The sequence below is a fragment of the Tarenaya hassleriana genome, unplaced genomic scaffold (assembly GCF_000463585.1).
Source record: "Tarenaya hassleriana unplaced genomic scaffold, ASM46358v1 Cleome22, whole genome shotgun sequence".
Taxonomy (NCBI): Eukaryota; Viridiplantae; Streptophyta; class Magnoliopsida; order Brassicales; family Cleomaceae; genus Tarenaya; species Tarenaya hassleriana.
This window is the reverse complement of record NW_010965541.1, coordinates 1,617,130-1,637,137: the sequence shown is the minus strand read 5'-3', so window position 1 is coordinate 1,637,137 and position 20,008 is coordinate 1,617,130. Positions and strand designations below refer to the sequence as shown.

Sequence of the window (20,008 nt, the reverse complement as noted above, 5' to 3'; positions counted from 1 at the left end):
GGAAAACTCCCATTCATGGGACTTCCTATAAAAGGAAAGGGAGTAGTTGTATACTTGTGTCGTGCCTTAATGCCTTCGGACCAGCAACGACTAGGGATTTTATCAACTCCATCAAAAAATGTCAAGATCTGGAAGGATTCTTTTGAAAAATGATCTGTCTCAAGATCTGGATACTTGCGGATACACGTGACTAAAGTTGGATACCCACGAGAGCAGTGTTTAAATCTTCAGACCTATACCATGTATAATCTGATTCCATGTCAATTTCATACCAAATCATACATTTTTTTTAAACTAAGTTCACATAAATCATACAAATCCACAATCTTCTAGGAGACAAAAGAGTTGCATAGGTTTTAAACTCACGAAGCAAAGGTCACAAGCTCATCAAAGGGGCACGTATTTTCTCGCTGAATTATCTTTTACTTAATTGTAAAATATCCTAATCAATAGATCCTAGCGTCATTCACAATCTTCTCTTAACAAGCAACTGATTGTACGGTTTGTAACATCATGTTCCTATCAACAATGCAATTACTATATAAATATATATTTTGAATTTGTTACAATAATATATTTCAGCTCAGATTCACATGGTCCTAAAGATCCTTATTAACAATTCCCTACTTATCGATAACGAAAAATCTAAACATGATATTCAGATTCAGATTACAATATTCATTTTAAGTTTCGGATTCTTAGCTATTACCGACATTAAATGTGACTCATTGTACGATTTGTGTACAGTTTGTATAATAAAAATTAAGATATGAACATTCTTTGATGAGTTTATATATGGACATCTCTTGCATTAGAAGAATCTTATTTATTACTATTTTTATCATTTCTTAAACAATAATAATTGAATTGATTTATCATAAATTTAAAATTAGTTATTATTAATCGTACCATCTTTGTACTGTTTATATAATAAAATTAGGCTACATAGATCAATTTAATATTCTTTGATGACTTTATATTTGGATATCTCTTTCATTAGAAGAGTCTTTTTCACTAATAGTTTTATCATTTCTTAAACAATAGTAATTGAATTGGTTATCCGTCTGATTCTTTGCATGGGGTTTGGTTCCTCACGGTTCTACATCTTTGAGGAGGATCTCGAGGAGTTCGCTCTTGGTCCCATATAGGTTTCTCATGTCATAGAAGGCTAATCTAAACAGGTTCTGGTCTTCATCTAAACATGTCAATTAATCAATGCATGTCTTGTAGGATTTGTACTAACGTTGCGTGGATGGTTTCTCCTTCCCCCGATGTTTTTTTTTTTACTTATTTTGTTTTCTCAATAGATTTTTGAATAAAATCGAAAACATAACAGAAACTCAAAACAAAAACAAAATTGAAAGAGAAATAGTTTGGCTCAATTGCACCATCCTTCTTGTCTATAGAAAATCTCATTTATAGGAAATCTTGGAAAACCACATAGTTTAATTGAATATTCTTTAATGAGTTTATATTTGGACATCTCATTCATTAGAAGAATCTGATTTATTTATAATTCTATCATTTCTTAAAAAAAATTGAATTGATTTTTGTAAATTAAAAATTGCTTATTATTAGTCGTACAATTTTTGTACAGTTTATATAATAAAGTTAAGCTATGTAGTTTAATTGAATGCTCTTTGATGATTTTATATTTAGATATTTCTTTCAATATCTTCAATGTAGATCTTTCTCTAAGGGTCTTATTCTAGTTTGATTTGGTTGAATGTGCACACAATTAATTAATTCATTTCTTCTATCCTAGTTTCATTTGGCTGAATTGGATGATACCATTTAATCTCTCCTTGCTATATCCAAACACGTACCATGTTTTGATTCCTTGTTTTTATCCCCGTTGAGAAATTCAATAAAAAAATATCCAAAAGTGAAAAAAAAGGCACTCATAAGTTATTAAGAACGGTGAATAATGAATCATTTGTTAATATTCTAATTAGAGATGAAGAAAAAAAAGAATAGTTGTGTGCCCATTTGGATCATCCTTGTTGTCTATAGGAAATCTCATTTATGGGAAAACTCCCATTTATGGAGCTTCCTATAAAAGGAAAGGGAGTAGTTGTGTGCTTGTGTCGTGCCTTAATGCCTTCGGACCAGCAACGGCAAGGGATTTCATCAACTCCATCCAAAAATGTCAAGATCTGGGCGGATTCTTTTGAAAAATGATCTGTCTCAAGATCTGGATACTTGCGGATCTCCGTAACTAAAGTTGGGTATCACCAAGCAAAGGTCACAAACTCATGAAAGGGGCATGATTTTCTCACCGAACTATCTTTTACTTAATTGTAAAATATCCTCATCAATAGATCCTAGCGTCATTCACAATCTTCTCTTAACAAGCAACTGATTGTATGGTTTGTAACATCATGTTCCAATCAACAATCCAATTATCATATAAACATATATTTTGAATTTGTTACAATAATATATTTCAACTCAGATTCACATGGTCCAAATAAAGATCCTTGTTAACAATTCCCTAATTATCAATAAAGAAAAATCTAAACATGATATTCAGATTCAGATTACAATATTCGTTTTAAGTTTCGGAATCATAGCTATCAACCGACATTAAATGTGACCCATTGTACGATTTTTGTATAGTCTGTATAATAAAAATTAAGATATAAACATTCTTTGATGAGTTTATATATTGACATCTCTTGCATTAGAAGAATCTTATTCATTACTAGTTTTATCATTTCTTAAACATTAATAATTGAATTGATTTATCATAAATTTAAAATTAGTTAAAATTAAGCTACATAGTTCAATTTAATATTCTTTGATGACTTTATATTTAGATATCTCTTTCATTAGAAGAGTCTTTTTCATTAGTAGTTTTATCATTTCTTAAACAATAATAATTAAATTGATTATCCGTCTGATTTTTTGCATGGGGTTTGGTTCCTCACGTTTCTACGTCTTTGAGGAGGGTCTCGAGGAGTTCCCTCTTGGTTCCATATAGGTTTCTCATGTAGTAGAAGGCTGATCTAAACAGGTACTGGTCTTCATCTAAACATGTCAATTAATCTATGCATGTCTTGCGGGATTTGTACTAACGTTGCGTAGATAGTTTCTCCTTCTCCCGATATTTTTTTATTTTGTTTTCTCAATAGATTTTTGAATAAAATCGAAAACATAGCAGAAACTCAAAACAAAACTGAAAGGGAAATAGTTTGGCTCATTTGCACCATCTTTCGTGTCTATAGGAAATTCCATTTATAGGAAATCTTGGAAAACAAAGTTTAATTGAATATTCTTTAATGAGTTTATATGTGGACATCTCATTCATTAAAAGAATCTGATTTATTTCTAATTTTATCATTTCTTAAATAAAAATAATTGATTTGATTTTTTGTAAATTAAAAATTGCTTATTATTAGTCGGACAATTTTTGTTTAGTTTATATAATAAAATTAAGCTATGTAGTTTAATTGAATGCTCTTTGATGATTTTATATTTAGATATTTCTTTCAATATCTTCAATGTAGATCTTTCTCCAAGGGTCTTATTCTAGTTTGATTTGGTTGAATAGCCACACCATTTCACTTTCGAAGGGATGGAAATATATAGTTTAGCTCATTCGCTAACCGTGTAAACTTGTGGATGGAAATAAATAGGATAAACCCATAAAAATTTCTGAATTTGTAAACAGGTGGAAAACAAATTTCTAACTTTTTACTTGATAAATTTATTTCTGAACTTACAAAATGTGTCATCATAATTCCAAAACTTATTAATTGAAAGAAAAAAAAATTGACGATGGTGATATAAAAAATCAGTCTAGATCGGATCATATCACTAAGTGGATTAAATGGATAAATCCATTAAAACATTTAAATCTATTTACGATTACAAATTTTATTTTTTTGTTTTTAGGAGAGTAATATGATGTGTCGTGCAATTTTTGTACAATTTATGATAAAAAAAAGTAAGTTACATAGTTTAATTAAATATTCTTTGATTAGTTTTATCTTATTAATTTCTACATTATCGTAGGTGCGCTTTTAACTTTTATTGTAATGTTACTCATGGTAGTCTATTGTTGTCACTTTATATGTCAGGCACGTCGTACGTCTATTCGTTCGACGATCCAGATGTGTTAGATTATGTTGCAGTTACTAAATTTGCAATGTGTTAGTGTATCTTTCACTTATTAAAGTTTGTAATTTGATTATTCGATTATCTATGTTTAGAACCTATTTAAGAGTTTATGTTGTGTAGGATTGTTTAAGGATTTAATACGAAGGTATTTTCTGCTTTCTCCTCTATTTCTTGTTCTTTAAAATAGAACCAATATGTTTTTGTCTAATAAAATTATGTAGTTGGAGAATATTAGATATAAATATTTTCAAGTATCAAAATGTAATATATAAAATTAAAGATTTAATATTACTTTAACGTATGAATGTCAATATTTTTTTTTTCTTGATGTTCTATCCTTTTTTATCATCTTATTGGTCAATTTCGTACGCCAAACCTAAAATAGTTAATTTTTTTTATAGGTTTTAGTTTTCAATTTTAATTTGGTTTATGTTAGGAGGGGCTAGGTTTATTCCTTAGAAATAATCAAATAGATTGGATTAAATGAGTTAATCTAATCCAACTCAATAAAAACTATATTTGGATTAGTTGTTTGGATTATTTTTAATTAAATGGGGTGTATGATTCAACTCACTAAGTGGATTAAATGGATAAATACATTAAAACATTTAAATTTATTTACGATTACAAATTTTATTTTTATTTTTTTGTTTTTAGGAGAGTAATATGATATGTGGTGCAATTTTTGTACAATTTATGATAAAAATTAAGTTACATAGTTTAATTAAATATTATTTGATTAGTTTTAACTTATTTATTTTTGCATCATCGATCTTAGGTGCGATTTTAGCTTTTATTGTAGTGTTACTCGTGGCAGTCTACTGGTGCCACTTTATACGTCAGACACACTATACGTTTATTCGTTCGGCGATCCAGATGTATTAGGTTATGTTGCAATTACTAAAACTTGTAATGTATTAGTTTATCTTTCACTTATTAAAGTTTGTAATTTCAATATTCTGACTATTTATATTTAGAACCTATTTAAGTGTTTATGTTGTGTATGATTGTTTAAGGATTTAACAAGAAGGTATTTTCTGATTTCTCCTCTATTTCTTGTTCTTTAAAAATAATTCACAATTAAAAATATTATTTGTCAAAATAGAACCAATATATCTTTGTCTAATAAAATTATGTAGTTGGAGAGTATTAGAGATAAATATTTTCAAGTACCAAAATGTAAAAATACATTTAAAGATTATTAGAGAGAAATATGTAAATCTGCGTGTGGTTATGAATTTGGCTGGGTAGATTTAATCACTCATATCCTTTTTCATCATCTTATTGGTCACTTTCGTCATCAAACCTAAATTAGTTAACTTTTTTTTATAGGTTTTAGTTTTCAATTTTAATTTGGTTTATATTAGGAAGGGCTATGTTTATTCTTTAGAAATAATCAAATAGATTGGATTAAATGAATTAATCTAATCAAACTCTATAAAAACTGTATTTAGATTAGTTATTTGGATTATATTTAATTAAATGGGTTTTTGGATTCAACCCACTAAGTGGATTAAATGGATAAAATTGATAATTTTATTAATACATAAAAACCATTTAAATCCACGTTATTACCAATAAAGTTGTTTATTAATCAAATGAAAAATGAGGTAAAGAATACATTCGCACAAAGGAAAACATATATTAATTCATTATGAGGGAAGAAGACCTTTAATATAGATATATATCGAAAACATTATCAAGCGGACTCAGACACCGCATGAATTTCCTCCTGGACCGCCATAGGTGAAATAGACACCGACATTATCATTATCGAATCCGGCATAGCGTAGACCATAGCATTTCTCGTTGTCTATCACCCTGTTGAACGTAAAGTTGTCAGCCCTATACGACAAATAATCCTGTCCTAAGATTTCGAGATTAGCGAAAAACGCCGAGTGATAAGGATCCTTGTCTTTCGGTAGGTTGCCGTTGCCCATGGGCGGGCTCGGACCATTTGGAGGAGCGCGGACCACGCCAGAGAATCCCACCGACGTAGCACCGCCGCCTAATACATCGAACAGTTCCTTTGGCCAATAACCGATATCACTCTTAGAGTCTTTGAATATTTGAGTAATTCACCAATTTCCTGTCGCATGATCCTTTTACATACCAATAGAAAAGTATTGTCAAGGAATTTCCCACGTAAGGTTTAATTTCATATATATATATATATATATATATATATATATGAAATGAAGAGTACGTACCTGATGAATGGAAAACCTAATAAATGACTTGTCCCTAGTGGTATCAAGAGGTTCACTCAAGAAATTATTATTTCCAACTTGCACAAACCCTGGACATTTTGTGTTGATGCAACCCGCCCCGTTGGCACCCTACCATCGCACGTATTTCATATATGCAGTTAATGTAAAGAAGGGAGCCAAAATGCCGGGAAAGAGGGGAACCATACCATCCAAGATCCGTAAGACCAAGCACGGCCATCACCAAACAAGTCCATGTTTATCTGCAAATGGCCGAAAGTTCAAAACTTCAGACCCGAAACAAACTATAAATATAAAACATAAATAGAAAGGGGATAATACCATCCAGCCAGCCTCGATAGTGTTCCTTTGGCCATTGGATTCAGCGATTACGTATTGTATGGCATATGTAGAAACTCCATGGGGATTTATCTTCAAGTGGTGTGTACTTAACACACCAGAGGTCCCGTGATATGGACCATTACCTTGTGACCTCATGCCTGCTATCTGTATACATGTCCCGACGCTTCGAATAAGCTTTATAAAGGTTTACATGCCTATATATATATATATGAAACTTAAATACGAGGGCTTACATGTGCGCCTGGTTCTTGGGCGGTGTTTGGTGTTAAATGCTGAGGCTTCATGACATCGTCCTCTTGTCTCGCTCTCATTATAGGCACCGTTCCAACGGGACATCCTATTTTCTTCCCGTGTCTTTCGCTTGACACTTGTGTCTCTGGTTCGAACCGCGACCTCGATGGTTTCAACTAATCATAATAGCATGAAAGTGTATATATATATATAAAGATATATTTATAAGTAAATCACAATTGTAATATTCAGAAGAGTGGAAAGCTTAGAAAACGTAACAAGTTTTTTGTGATGTGTTAAATTGAAGAATATACCTGGATGGTGTGGTTCTTGAGCAGCGGATGGCTAAGCGACCGTTGCTTATAGATATCCACGCAATCGTAGATAACATTTTCACTTAACTATAACCAAAGAATAAAAAACACACGCACACAAAAAAAGTTATTTCACACGCATGAACGATGTGAAGATCATCATATCTCGTATACTTAGAATGTATTCTGCACCTTAATCGATTTCAATAACGGTCTCACAGCTTCTCCGTACTTAACAAACGAAATCAAGACTAAGAGCCCGACTAAATGCATCGTGAGAGCCATGAGATTCATATGTAATGTGTGTTTTATGTGGAAGACACCCACATATTTATATTTGAAGGGTTGGGACTAAATTCATAAAAAGAAAAAACAAATCAAGCCAACATGGAAACATTTCATTTTATAATCAAATTAGAAAGTGAACAGTTTGTATGGAATGAAATATGGAATTGACACCACCTATCAAATATATGGTATCAAGCCAACATGGAAACATTTCATTTTATAATCAAATTAGAAAGTGACAGTTTGTATGGAATGAAATATGGCATTGACACCGCCTATCAAATATATGGTATCAAGCCAACATGGAAAGATTTCATTTTTGGCAACATAATTAAATCAAATTAGAAACTAGAAAGTGACAGTTTGTATGGAATGCAATATGGAATCGACACCACCTATCAAATATATGGTATCAAATAAGATTGTCATATCCATGTATACTCAAGTTAATTTTATTTTAAATATGTTATAAAAATCTATAAAAATTTAATTGATGTTTATAAATATTTTATAATGTTTTTATAAATATGAATATTTTAGATTTTTATAACAAATTTAAAATAGAATGTGTTTGAGTAATTTAGATATTTAGATTTTTATAACATATTTAATATAGAATGTGTTTGACTAATTTAGATATTTGATGATTTTTTAAAACAAAATTAATGGTTGATATTTTTTTATAAAAAATTTATTATTTTCAAACAAGATATATAGTTGAGGGTCTTTTTACTTAAAATTTGATAGTTTTTTATAATGAATTTTAAATAAAAGATTTTTTTTATTTGAATAAGATAGTTAAATGTTTTTTCATCGGTAGAATTCATTGTGAGAGTGGGTTAAAACTCATGGGAGGTTTCATCTGGGTGTTGAGTAGCTCTAACAAAAAGTGAATTGTACTTGACAATTTTTTAAAGTGAATAGAACTAGTTAGTTTTTCCATTTTACTCTTTGAGGGTCCAACTTTTTCAAAATCCTTTTATTATATCTTATCGGAGCATAATAAAATTAATCGAAGAAATATATTTGTCATAATAAGTAATTAAAATTACTACAGATCACACCAAATCTTTTTATCGTAAAAACAACAACTACCGAAATTGTACAATACAATATGGAAAAGGGTTTGTTCAAGTTGCAAAATAGAGTGAATCTATCCATATTATATATACTAATCATTTTCTATACTTCTTTGTTAAAATGATTATATATATATATATATATATGTAAGTATATGATGTTACAACGAGTTGATAGACAAACAGGCTATGTCATATATGGCCATAAAAGAAGAGACGTCAGTCACTCATATGGGCCTACTGATTATTTTGGGCTTTGGACCCTAAAGATTTAATTAGGTCCATTTTATTTCATACTTTCTACACTATTGGGCTTAGTGGTCAAAACCCATAATGTGAATTTACCGCAAAATTTAGGCGACCCATTAGAAAGAGGAAAAAAAGAGTGCGTAAAAATCAATTACCAAAGGGTCTCGTTTCGTTTGAGTTCATACAAAATCATTTACCATTAAAAACTTTTAAATATTACATAGGGGATTTGTTTTTAGTTTTTCACCATTCATCTTTTTCCGCCTCGAGATTTACCCCGAGCACCCGCATCATTCTTAATGCAAACAAAATTTAAATAGTAAATTCATAATTAATTTTTATAGCTTCGTGGGAAATTCACTTGTTCTTTTTTTTTTTGGATAATCCGTTTCCTGAGCGAAGCCCAGACTACACTTGTTCTTTTACAATATTCTAGCGGTGAAAATCGATCGAAGCAGAAAAAAAAAGATTAAAATTTAAGAAAATATATACATAAAAAATTTATATACTATATATATATAGATATATACATATACATTCACATATTCACCAATACACATACACATACATATACATCTCACAAACACATACACATATATATGTATGTATTAGTTTTAATATACATATATATTGTAGTTATATGTATATGTGTTTTATTAATTACAAATAATTTTATTTTTAATATATATATGTATATGTGAATTTATATATGTATGTATGTATGTATGTATGTATGTATGTATGTATGTATGTATGTATGTATGTATGTATGTAAGCCAACAGCTCGTGGGCGAGTGGTCAGCAGCTGGGTGCAAAGCACTCAGAGGTTGGCGGTTCGATTCCTGGTTGGGGAGGGGTTTTCACATGCGTTGCCCCGGTCCTCTGGGAGATATAGTTGGGCCAAAGGCCCGGTGAACTTCCGGATTATCAAAAAAAAAGAAAAAAAAATGTATGTATGTATGTATGTATGAATTTAAATAATCTAATTAATTAAAATTTTGTCTGAAATGATGATGTGTGCATGATTTGGAAGCGATGTCATTGTCACATCATCATTTTTGTTTGAATTGGTAGATGCAGGAGATTTTCGGTAAATTTTTAAAAAGTTCGGGTTTTATGAGTTAATCATGTCAAATACAGATTTAACTGATAAGCAAAAAAGGTAAATGTTTTTTCATTGATCTATAAAGGGTACAAGATTTTTTTGACGATTTTTCTTTATATTTGTACATATATTGTTTTTATACTGTAACATCCCATTTCTAACAAATCAATCAAATAAACAAAACAAAACAAAACGAATGTGATATAAAAAGAGATATCTACGTGTAAACTTATCAAAGAATATTCAATCAAACTATGTATCTTAATTTTTGTCACAGAAAATTGTACAAAAATAGTACAATAGATAATAACAATTGAATGAATTTCATAAGTTATCAAAGAACATTGTGCGAATGTTTTTTGTGTTCATTGTTACTACTCAATATGGTTTCAATTTGTTTCATGTTTCCATTATTTGGCTTATTATCTTTTTTATAAATGATAAATTTTATAAATATATTGTAAAGAATTCGATCTTTGTATGAATGTCAGATGAACGATGTGGTGTGTGATGTCGTAATCTAGCTGTATAAATTTGATCAAGTGATAATATCCTAGACTCAATAAATACCGCAAGTGTACGGATCGTGTGTAATAGGTATGGTCAAACACAGGGACAAATAAACAATGAAATCAAATCCAAATCCAAGTCTAAATCAAAAGGAATATGGATGGTGAGAACGTAGCAAAATAAACAATAAAAATAGTTGTAAATTATGAATGATGAACATTGCAGGTTTCGAGATTGCTTTACATGCAAAGGTCTTTCAAAAGATGTAAACTCAGTGTTTTATTTATCCAATTCAGGGAATTCAAGCTCTAAAGTAGAGATTAACCCTCTCGGGTCTAACTTTACTATTAAGACTTTATCCTACTAATCTCTCGATTCTTTGATGACTTTATATTTAGATATTTCTTTCAATATCTTCAATGTAGGTCTTTCTCTAAGGGTCTTATTCTAGTTTGATTTGGTTGAATTAATACATCATTTCACTTTTGAAGGGATGGAAATATATAGTCTACACTCGAATTATTTAGTTCATTGGTTAAACGTGTAAACTTGTGGATGGAAATAAATATGATAAAATCCATAAAAATTCCTGAATTTATAAACCGGTGGAAAATAAATTTATAACTTTTTATTTGATAAATTTATTTTAGAACTTATAAAATGTGTCATTATAATTCCAAAACGTATTAATTGAAATAAAAAAAATCTTGACGATGGTGACACAAAAAAACCAGTCTAGATCGGATTGTTTTTTGGTTGAATTTCAGACATTATATTCAGCCCATTTTGACCTGTATGAGTCAGTCCAGACAAACCAAAATTGGTACGGTTTGGACTAGACTACACAATCGAAACGAACTAGTTTATCGGTCCACTTGAAACACATTGGCTTGTCCGGACAAACCGAAACCAATCCGTCTGGACCACGTTTCGGAAAAATTTTATTTTTCCATGTTATGATTTTGAGAGGCTATTTAAGTTTGGAAAACACTTTCAAACATAAAAACTAATTCCAGAACTCATATGGACGTCTTAGAAACTCAGAGAAGCGGTTCTCTTCGTGTTCTAACCTCCATGATTTGATCCTGAGTCTCTAAAACTCTTTTCTCTTTACAGATTCTATCAGATCAGTTCTAAAATATTTGTTATTGAGACATTGTATTCGAATATTGTATTGACATTGGTAACATCCTATTGCTCAACACCTTTAAAACCATAATATTATATAAAAACAGTGAGCTGAATCTTACATTTTAAAAATTAATTCATTTTTCACAAATTGCGAATGATTTAAGATAAGAGATGAAAAAAAAGTAGAGGTCGAGGTAGATAACCAAACTCTTGTAGAGGCTATCCACAATCAAAATCATAAACAAACGATAGACGGAGAGATTATTCAGGCTATTAAGGATGAGATTATTCAGGCTATTAAGGATATACCCGATTTGTGAATAGGTGGAAATCTAGTAACTAGTGAACATGTGGTTAGAAATAGATAATTATATGGTTCATAATTCATATACTTTTAACTTTTGGGTTTAACCAGTAATTTGGGATTGAAAATCTCCATTAACAATAATTGATTTTACACACTATGAAGAAACCTTATTATTCATTATAATATATCATTTAGAAAAGAATAGAAAACCCTAATCGCCTTTATCGTTTAAAGATTTTTTTTTTTTGATAATCGAAATTTCATTGAGTCTTTGACCCAAATACATATCATAAAAGATCGAAAAAATCCAGATAAATGTTCTTCCCCCAATGGAATCTCGATCTTGGGTTTTCTTTCCTTTCCGATTGAACCACCCAAACTTGAGTTTTATCGTTTAAAGTTATTCCGCTATTTCTCATCTAACTTTATTATGCATTTGAATGAGTTATATTTATATAAAAAAATTCTCAAAATATATTTTAATTAGAATATCTATTTTGTTAGTTTATAATAGCAAATAGATTAATTGGAAAAATATAATTCGCAAAAAACTTCTTTAATGGATTGGTTTTTGGGGGGTACACTTTTTCTTTAGGTCCCAATTTTGGGTGGGTTGGGTTTAGCTTATTAAATCAATTTCATAGTTTGGTTTATTGGACTCCCATACTTGTGTTGGCCGGTTATAATCCGATTAAGAAAGATAATTTTCGTTTAGATCCATTAATACATAAAAAACCATTTTAATCCACATTATTCCCAATAAAGTTGTTTATTTTTGCATCATCGATCTTAGGTGTGATTTTAGTTTTTATTATAGTGTTACTCTGTGGCAGTCTACTGGTGCCACTTTATACGTCAGACACACTATACGTTTATTCGTTCGGCGATCCAAATGTATTAGATTATGTTGCAATTACTAAAATTTGTAATGTATTAGTTTATCTTTCACTTATTAAAGTTTGTAATTTCAATATTCGACTATTTATGTTTAGAACCTATTTAAGTGTTTATGTTGTGTATGATTATTTAAGGATTTAACAAGAAGGTATTTTCTGATTTCTCCTCTATTTCTTGTTCTTTAAAAATAATTCACAATTAAAAAGATTATTTGTCAAAATAGAACCAATATATCTTTGTCTAATAAAATTATGTAGTTGGAGAGTATTAGAGATAAATATTTTCAAGTACCAAAATGTAAAAATACATTTAAAGATTATTAGAGAGAAATATGTAAATCTACGTGTGGTTATGAATTTGGCTGGGTAGATTTAATATTATTTTAACATATGAATGTCAATATTTTCTTTTTCTTGATGTCGTATATCCTTTTTCATCATCTTATTGGTCATTTTCGTCATCAAACCTAAATTAGTTAACTTTTTTTTATAGGTTTTAGTTTTCAATTTTAATTTGGTTTATATTAGGAAGGGCTATGTTTATTCCTTAGAAATAATCAAATATATTGGATTAAATGAATTAATCTAATCAAACTCTATAAAAACTGTATTTAGATTAGTTATTTGGATTATATTTAATTAAATGGGTTTTAGGAGTCAACCCACTAAGTGGATTAAATGGATAAAATTGATAATTTTATTAATACATAAAAACCATTTAAATCCACATTATTACCAATAAAGTTGTTTATTAATCAAATGAAAAATGAGGTAAAGAATACATTCGCACAAAGGAAAACATATATTAATTCATTATGAGGGAAGAAGACCTTTAATATAGATATATATCGAAAACATTATCAAGCGGACTCAGACACCGCATGAATTTCCTCCTGGACCGCCATAGGTGAAATAGACACCGACATTATCATTATCGAATCCGGCATAGCGTAGACCATAGCATTTCTCGTTGTCTATCACCCTGTTGAACGTAAAGTTGTCAGCCCTATACGACAAATAATCCTGTCCTAAGATTTCGAGATTAGCGAAAAACGCCGAGTGATAAGGATCCTTGTCTTTCGGTAGGTTGCCGTTCCCCATGGGCGGGCTCGGACCATTTGGAGGAGCGCGGACCACGCCAGAGAATCCCACCGACGTAGCACCGCCGCCTAATACATCGAACAGTTCCTTTGGCCAATAACCGATATCACTCTTAGAGTCTTTGAGTATTTGAGTAATCCACCAATTTCCTGTCGCATGATCCTTTTACATACGAATAGAAAAGTATTGTCAAGGAATTTCCCACGTAAGGTTTAATATCATATATATATATATGAAATGAAGAGTACGTACCTGATGAATGGAAAACCTAATAAATGACTTGTCCCTAGTGGTATCAAGAGGTTCACTCAAGAAATTATTATTTCCAACTTGCACAAACCCTGGACATTTTGTGTTGATGCAACCCGCCCCGTTGGCACCCTACCATCGCACGTATTTCATATATGCAGTTAATGTAAAGAAGGGAGCCAAAATGCCGGGAAAGAGGGGAACCATACCATCCAAGATCCGTAAGACCAAGCACGGCCATCACCAAACAAGTCCATGTTTATCTGCAAATGGCCGAAAGTTCAAAACTTCAGACCCGAAACAAACTATAAATATAAAACATAAATAGAAAGGGGATAATACCATCCACCCCGCTTCGATAGTGTTCTTTTGGCCATTGGATTCAGCGATTACATATTGCATCGCATATGTAGAAACTCCATGGGGATCTATCTTCAAGTAGTGTGTACTTAACAGCGCAGAGGTCCCGTGATATAGACCATTACCTTCCGACCTCATGCCTGCTATCTGTATACATGTTCCGATGCTTCGAATAAGCTTTATAAAGGTTTACATGCAAAATATATATATATATATATATGAAACTTAAATACGAGGGCTTACATGTGCGCCTGGTTCTTGGGCGGTGTTTGGTGTTAAATGCTGAGGCTTCATGACGTCCTCTTGTCTCGCTCTCATTATAGGAACCGTTCCAACGGGACATCCTATTTTCTTCTCGTGTCTTTTGCTTGACACTTGTGTCTCTGGTTCGAACAGCGACCTCGATGGTTTCAACTAATCATAATATCATGAAAGTGTATATATATAAAGATATATTTATAAGTAAATCACAATTGTAATAATCGTAATAGATTAGAAAACATAATAAGTTTTTGTGATATATTAAACCGAAGAATATACTTGGATGGTGTGGTTCTTGAGCAGGGGATGACTAAGCGATGGTTGTTTATAGATATCCACGCAGTCGTAGATAACATTTTCACTTATCTAACCAAAGAATAGAAAAAATGAAGTTATTTCACACGCATGAACAATGTGAAGATCATATCTCGTATACTTAGAATGTATTCTGCACCTTAATCGACTTCAATAACGGTCTCACAGCTTCTCCGTACTTAACAAACGAAATCAAGATCAAGAGCCCCACTAAATCCATCGTGAGAGCCATGAGATTCAAATGTATTGCGTTTCTTCTGTGATGTATCGTAATGGAAGACACCCACATATTTATATTTGAAGGGTTGGGACTAAATTCATATTAAAATAAAATCAAGCCAACATGGAAACATTTCATTTTTGTAACATAATATAATCAAATTAGAAAGTGACAGTTTGTATGGAATGAAATATGGAATTGACACCACCTATCAAATATATGGTATCAAATATGATTGTCATATCCATGTATACTCAAGTTATATTTGAGTATATATGACAATCATATATTTCTATTTGAAGGCCGGTTATTAAATTAGATCTAGGGGCAAATCTAAAAGAATCCGTTAACTATTTTAATCACACCAAAAAAAATCTTTTACTTAAAATCCATTATAAAAAAGCATAAATTATATAACTTGTTTTAAATCAATCTTTAACTTTAAATTTTTTGTAAAAAAACCCATCAACTATTAATTTTAATAAAAAAAATCATCAAATATCTAAGTTACTTATAAAAAATTATATTTTAAATATGTTATAAAAATGTAATTGATGTTTATAAATATTTTAATATTTTTTTATAAATATGAATATTTTAGTTTTTTATAACAAATTTAAAATAGAATATGTTTGAGTAATTTAGATATTTGATGATTTTTTTAAAAAAAAATTAATGGTTGATATTTTTTTATAAAAAATTTATTATTTTCAAACAAGATATATAGTTGAGAGTCTTTTTTACTCAAAATTAATAGTTGATAGTTTTTTATAATGAATTTTAAATAAAAGATTTTTTATTTGAATAAGATAGTTAAATGATTTTTTTTTTATTTGTCCTTAGATCTATTACCATATCACTTATCACACCAAATCCTTTTATTATATCTTATCGGATCATAATAAAATTAATCTAAGAAATATATTTGCCATAATAAGTAATTAAAATTACTACCGATCACACCAAATCTTTTTATCGTAAAAACAACTTCTACCGAAATTGTACAATACAATATGGAAAAGGGTTTGTTCAAGTTGCAAAATAGAGTGAATCTATCGATATTATATATACTAATCATTTTCTATACTTCTTTGTTAAAATGGTTATATATATATATATGTGCGTGTGTAAGTATATGATGTTACAACGAGTTGATAGACAAACAGGCTATGTCATATATGGCCAGAAAAGAACAGACGTCAGTCACTCATATGGGCCTACTGATTATTTTGGGCTTTGGACCCTAAAGATTTAATTAGGTCCATTTTATTTCATACTTTCTACACTATTGGGCTTAGTGGTCAAAACCCATAATGTGAATTTACCGCAAAATTTAGGCGACCCATTAGAAAGAGGAAAAAGGGAATGCGTAAAAAACAATTACCAAAGGGTCTCATTTCGTTTGAGTTCATACAAAATCATTTACCATTAAAAACTTTTAAATATTACATAGGGGATTTGTTTTTAGTTTTTCACCATTCATCTTTTTCCGCCTTGAGATTTACCCCGAGCACGCCGTATCATTCTTAATGCAAACAAAATTTAAATAATAAATTCATAATTAATTTTTATAGCTTCGTGGGAAATTCATTTGTTCTTTTACAATATTCTAGCGGTGAAAATCGATCGAAGTAGAAACAAAAAAGATTAAAATTTAAAAAAATACACACATAAAAAATTTATATACTATATATATATATACATATATACATATACATTCACATAATCACCAATGCACGTACATACATAAATACACATACACATACATCTCACAAACACATACACATATATATATATTAGTTATAATATACATATATATTGTAATTATATGTATATGTGTTTTATTAATTATAAATAGTTTAATTTTTAATATATATATATATGTATTAATTTAAATAATCTAATTAATTTAAATTTTGTTTGAAATGATGATGTGACGTAACTATGATGATGTATGCATAACTTGGAAGATATGTCATTGTCACATCATCATTCTTGTTTGAGTTGGTAGATGTAGGAGGTTTTCGGCAAATTTTTAAAAAATTCAGGATTTTATGAGTTAATCACACCAAGTACAAATTTAATTGGTAAGCAAAAAATAAATGTTTAAAGAGTACAAGATTTTTTTTACAATTTTTCCTTATATATATATATATATATTATACTATATCATTCCATTTCTAAAAAATCAAACAAACCAACAAAACAAAACGAATGAGATATATAAAGAGATATCCACGTATAAACTTATCAAATAATATTCAATCAAACTATGTATCTTAATTTTTATTATAGAAAATTGTACAAAAATTGTACAAAAAGCGTACGATAGATAATAACAATTGAATGGACATCATAACTTATCAAAGAACATTGTACGAATGTTTCTTATGTTCATTGTTACTATTCAATATGGACCCAATTTGTTTCATGTTTCTATTATTTGGTTTATTATCGTTAGTTACAAATGATAATCAAAATTAAATTATATACTTTAATTAAATATTCTTTGATTAGTTTTATCTTATTAATTTCTACACCATTGTAGGTGCACTTGTAGCTTTTATTATAGTATTACTCGTGACAGTCTACTGTTGTCTCTTTATACGTCAGGCATGTCGTACGTCTATTCGTTCGGCGATCCAGATGTGTTAGGTTATATTGCAGTTATTAAAATTTGTAATGTATTTGTTTATCTTTCACTTATTAAAGTTTGTAATTTGAATATTTGTCTATTTATGTTTAGAACTTATTTAAGGGTTTATGTTGCGTAGAATTGTTTAAGAATTTAATAAGAATATATTTTTATACTGGAACATCTCATTTCTAAAAAATCAAACAAACCAACAAAACAAAACGAATGGGATATATAAAGAGATATCCACGTATAAACTTATCAAAGAATATTCAATCAAACTATGTATCTTAATTTTTATTATAGAAAATTGTAAAAAAATTATACAAAAAACGTACTATAGATAATAACAATTGAATGGACTTCATAATTATCAAAGAACATTGTACGAATGTTTCTTATGTTCATTGTTACTACTCAATGTGGTCCCAATTTGTTTAATGTTTTTATTATTTGGTTTATTATCTTTATTTACAAATGATAATCAAAATTAAATTATATACTTTAATTAAATATTCTTTGATTAGTTTTATCTTATTAATTTTTATTAATTTCTACATAATTGTAGGTGCGCTTTTAGCTTTTATTGTAGTATTACTCGTGACAGTCTAATGTTGTCTCTTTATACGTCAGGCACGCCGTACGTCTATTCGTTCGGCGATCCAGATGTGTTAGGTTATGTTGCAATTACTAAAATTTGTAATGTGTTAGTTTATCTTTCACTTATTAAAGTTTGTAATTTGAATATTCGACTATTTATGTTTAGAACTTATTTAAGGGTTTATGTTGCGTAGAAATGTTTAAGAATTTAATAAGAATGTATTTTCTTATTTCTCCTCTATTTCTTTTTCTTTTAAAATAATTCACAATTAAAAAAATTATTTTTCAAAATAAAAGCAATATATTTTTGTCTAATAAAATTATCTAGTTGGAGGATATTAGAGATAAATATTTTCAAGTACCAAAATGTAAAGTATATAGTTAAAGATTATTAAAGAGAAATATACAAATCTGCTTATGGTTATAAATTTAACCAGTGGATTTAATACTACTTTAACATATGAATGTCAATATTTCTTTTTCTTGATGTCCTATCCCTTTTTATCATCTTATTGCTCAATTTCGTCGTTAAACCTAAATTTGTTAACTTTTTTTTATAGGTTTTAGTTTTTAATTTTAATTTAGTTTATGTTAGGAGGGGCTATTTAGATATCTCTTTCACGAGGATAATCATTTTCATTACTGACTTTATCATTTTTTAAACAATAGTAATTAAATTGATTATCCGAAATTTAAATTGGTGATTATCAATCGTACAAATTTCGTACAGTTTATAAAATAAAAGATTAAACTATATATTTTCAAACAATCGTTTTTCTGAAGTTGAATATAGGTACAATTGTGTATATATATTTTATCATTTTTTACCTTCATGTTAATAGATACTAATATTGTTCCAATTTTTTTACAGATTATAGTGAGGGTAGAGACTCAGCATCTTGGATTCACTCGTACCATAGATTTATATAATCATGTATTGTAACTCTCCGAGGTCGTTACGTAATATCAAAATTATCCTTTATATACTAAAACAAGATCTTTTAATGTGTTTTGTCCTCACTCAAACACATTCTGAAAATTATTTTCTATGAGGACACTCATCCTAAGACTACTTCAGAGCATGTCTCCTTAACTTTGGAGTTCTCTTGAGATAGACAATCAAAAAGGTTGATGCATATTATTGTTTGAGTAGCTCAATCAATTTCTTTAAGTTATCCTTGACTGTGTAGTCTCATATACCTACACAACCTTCGAATCTCTCTCATTCAGGTGTGTTCGATTCATCCCTTTACCATCTATCCACTCGGTCAGGAGTTACCTCTTGTTCGTCCCACCGGCGATCACTCTCCGTCTCCCTACGGTATCCAAGTATTCAATTAGGCGTATTTCTCATGTTCATTACAAGAGTAATCGCGACGGTTTATTTCTGTCATTATGTATGTCGTAACGCATGTTGTGCGTCGACTCGTTTTGCGGTTCAGATGTTATATATTATAAATATTTA

At 29.6% G+C, this 20,008-nt stretch overlaps 1 protein-coding gene across 1 annotated transcript; it reads right to left on the bottom strand.

Annotated features, from left to right (window-relative positions):
- Nucleotides 1-13,672: 13,672 nt before the first annotated feature.
- LOC104815145 lies at nt 13,673-15,308 on the bottom strand. The gene is made up of 6 exons (XM_010543463.1): nt 15,228-15,308; nt 15,053-15,139; nt 14,495-14,659; nt 14,362-14,415; nt 14,156-14,284; nt 13,673-14,065 (listed from the first exon to the last, which is right to left on the bottom strand). The coding sequence occupies exons 1-6, from the start codon at nt 15,306-15,308 to the stop codon at nt 13,673-13,675; spliced, it is 909 nt and encodes a 302-aa protein (XP_010541765.1).
- Between the last annotated feature and the right edge of the window lie 4,700 nt (nt 15,309-20,008).

Excerpts from the sequence above, each read along its gene's own strand:
- LOC104815145 (XM_010543463.1), bottom strand. The coding sequence starts at position 15,308 with ATGGATTTAGTGGGGCTCTTGATCTTGATTTCGTTTGTTAAGTACGGA. Across the intron at positions 14,416-14,494 it reads CTATCGAAGCGGGGTGGATG|ATAAACATGGACTTGTTTGG; the intron begins GTATTATCCCCT and ends GGCCATTTGCAG. Across the intron at positions 14,285-14,361 it reads GGTCTTACGGATCTTGGATG|GGTGCCAACGGGGCGGGTTG; the intron begins GTATGGTTCCCC and ends GTGCGATGGTAG.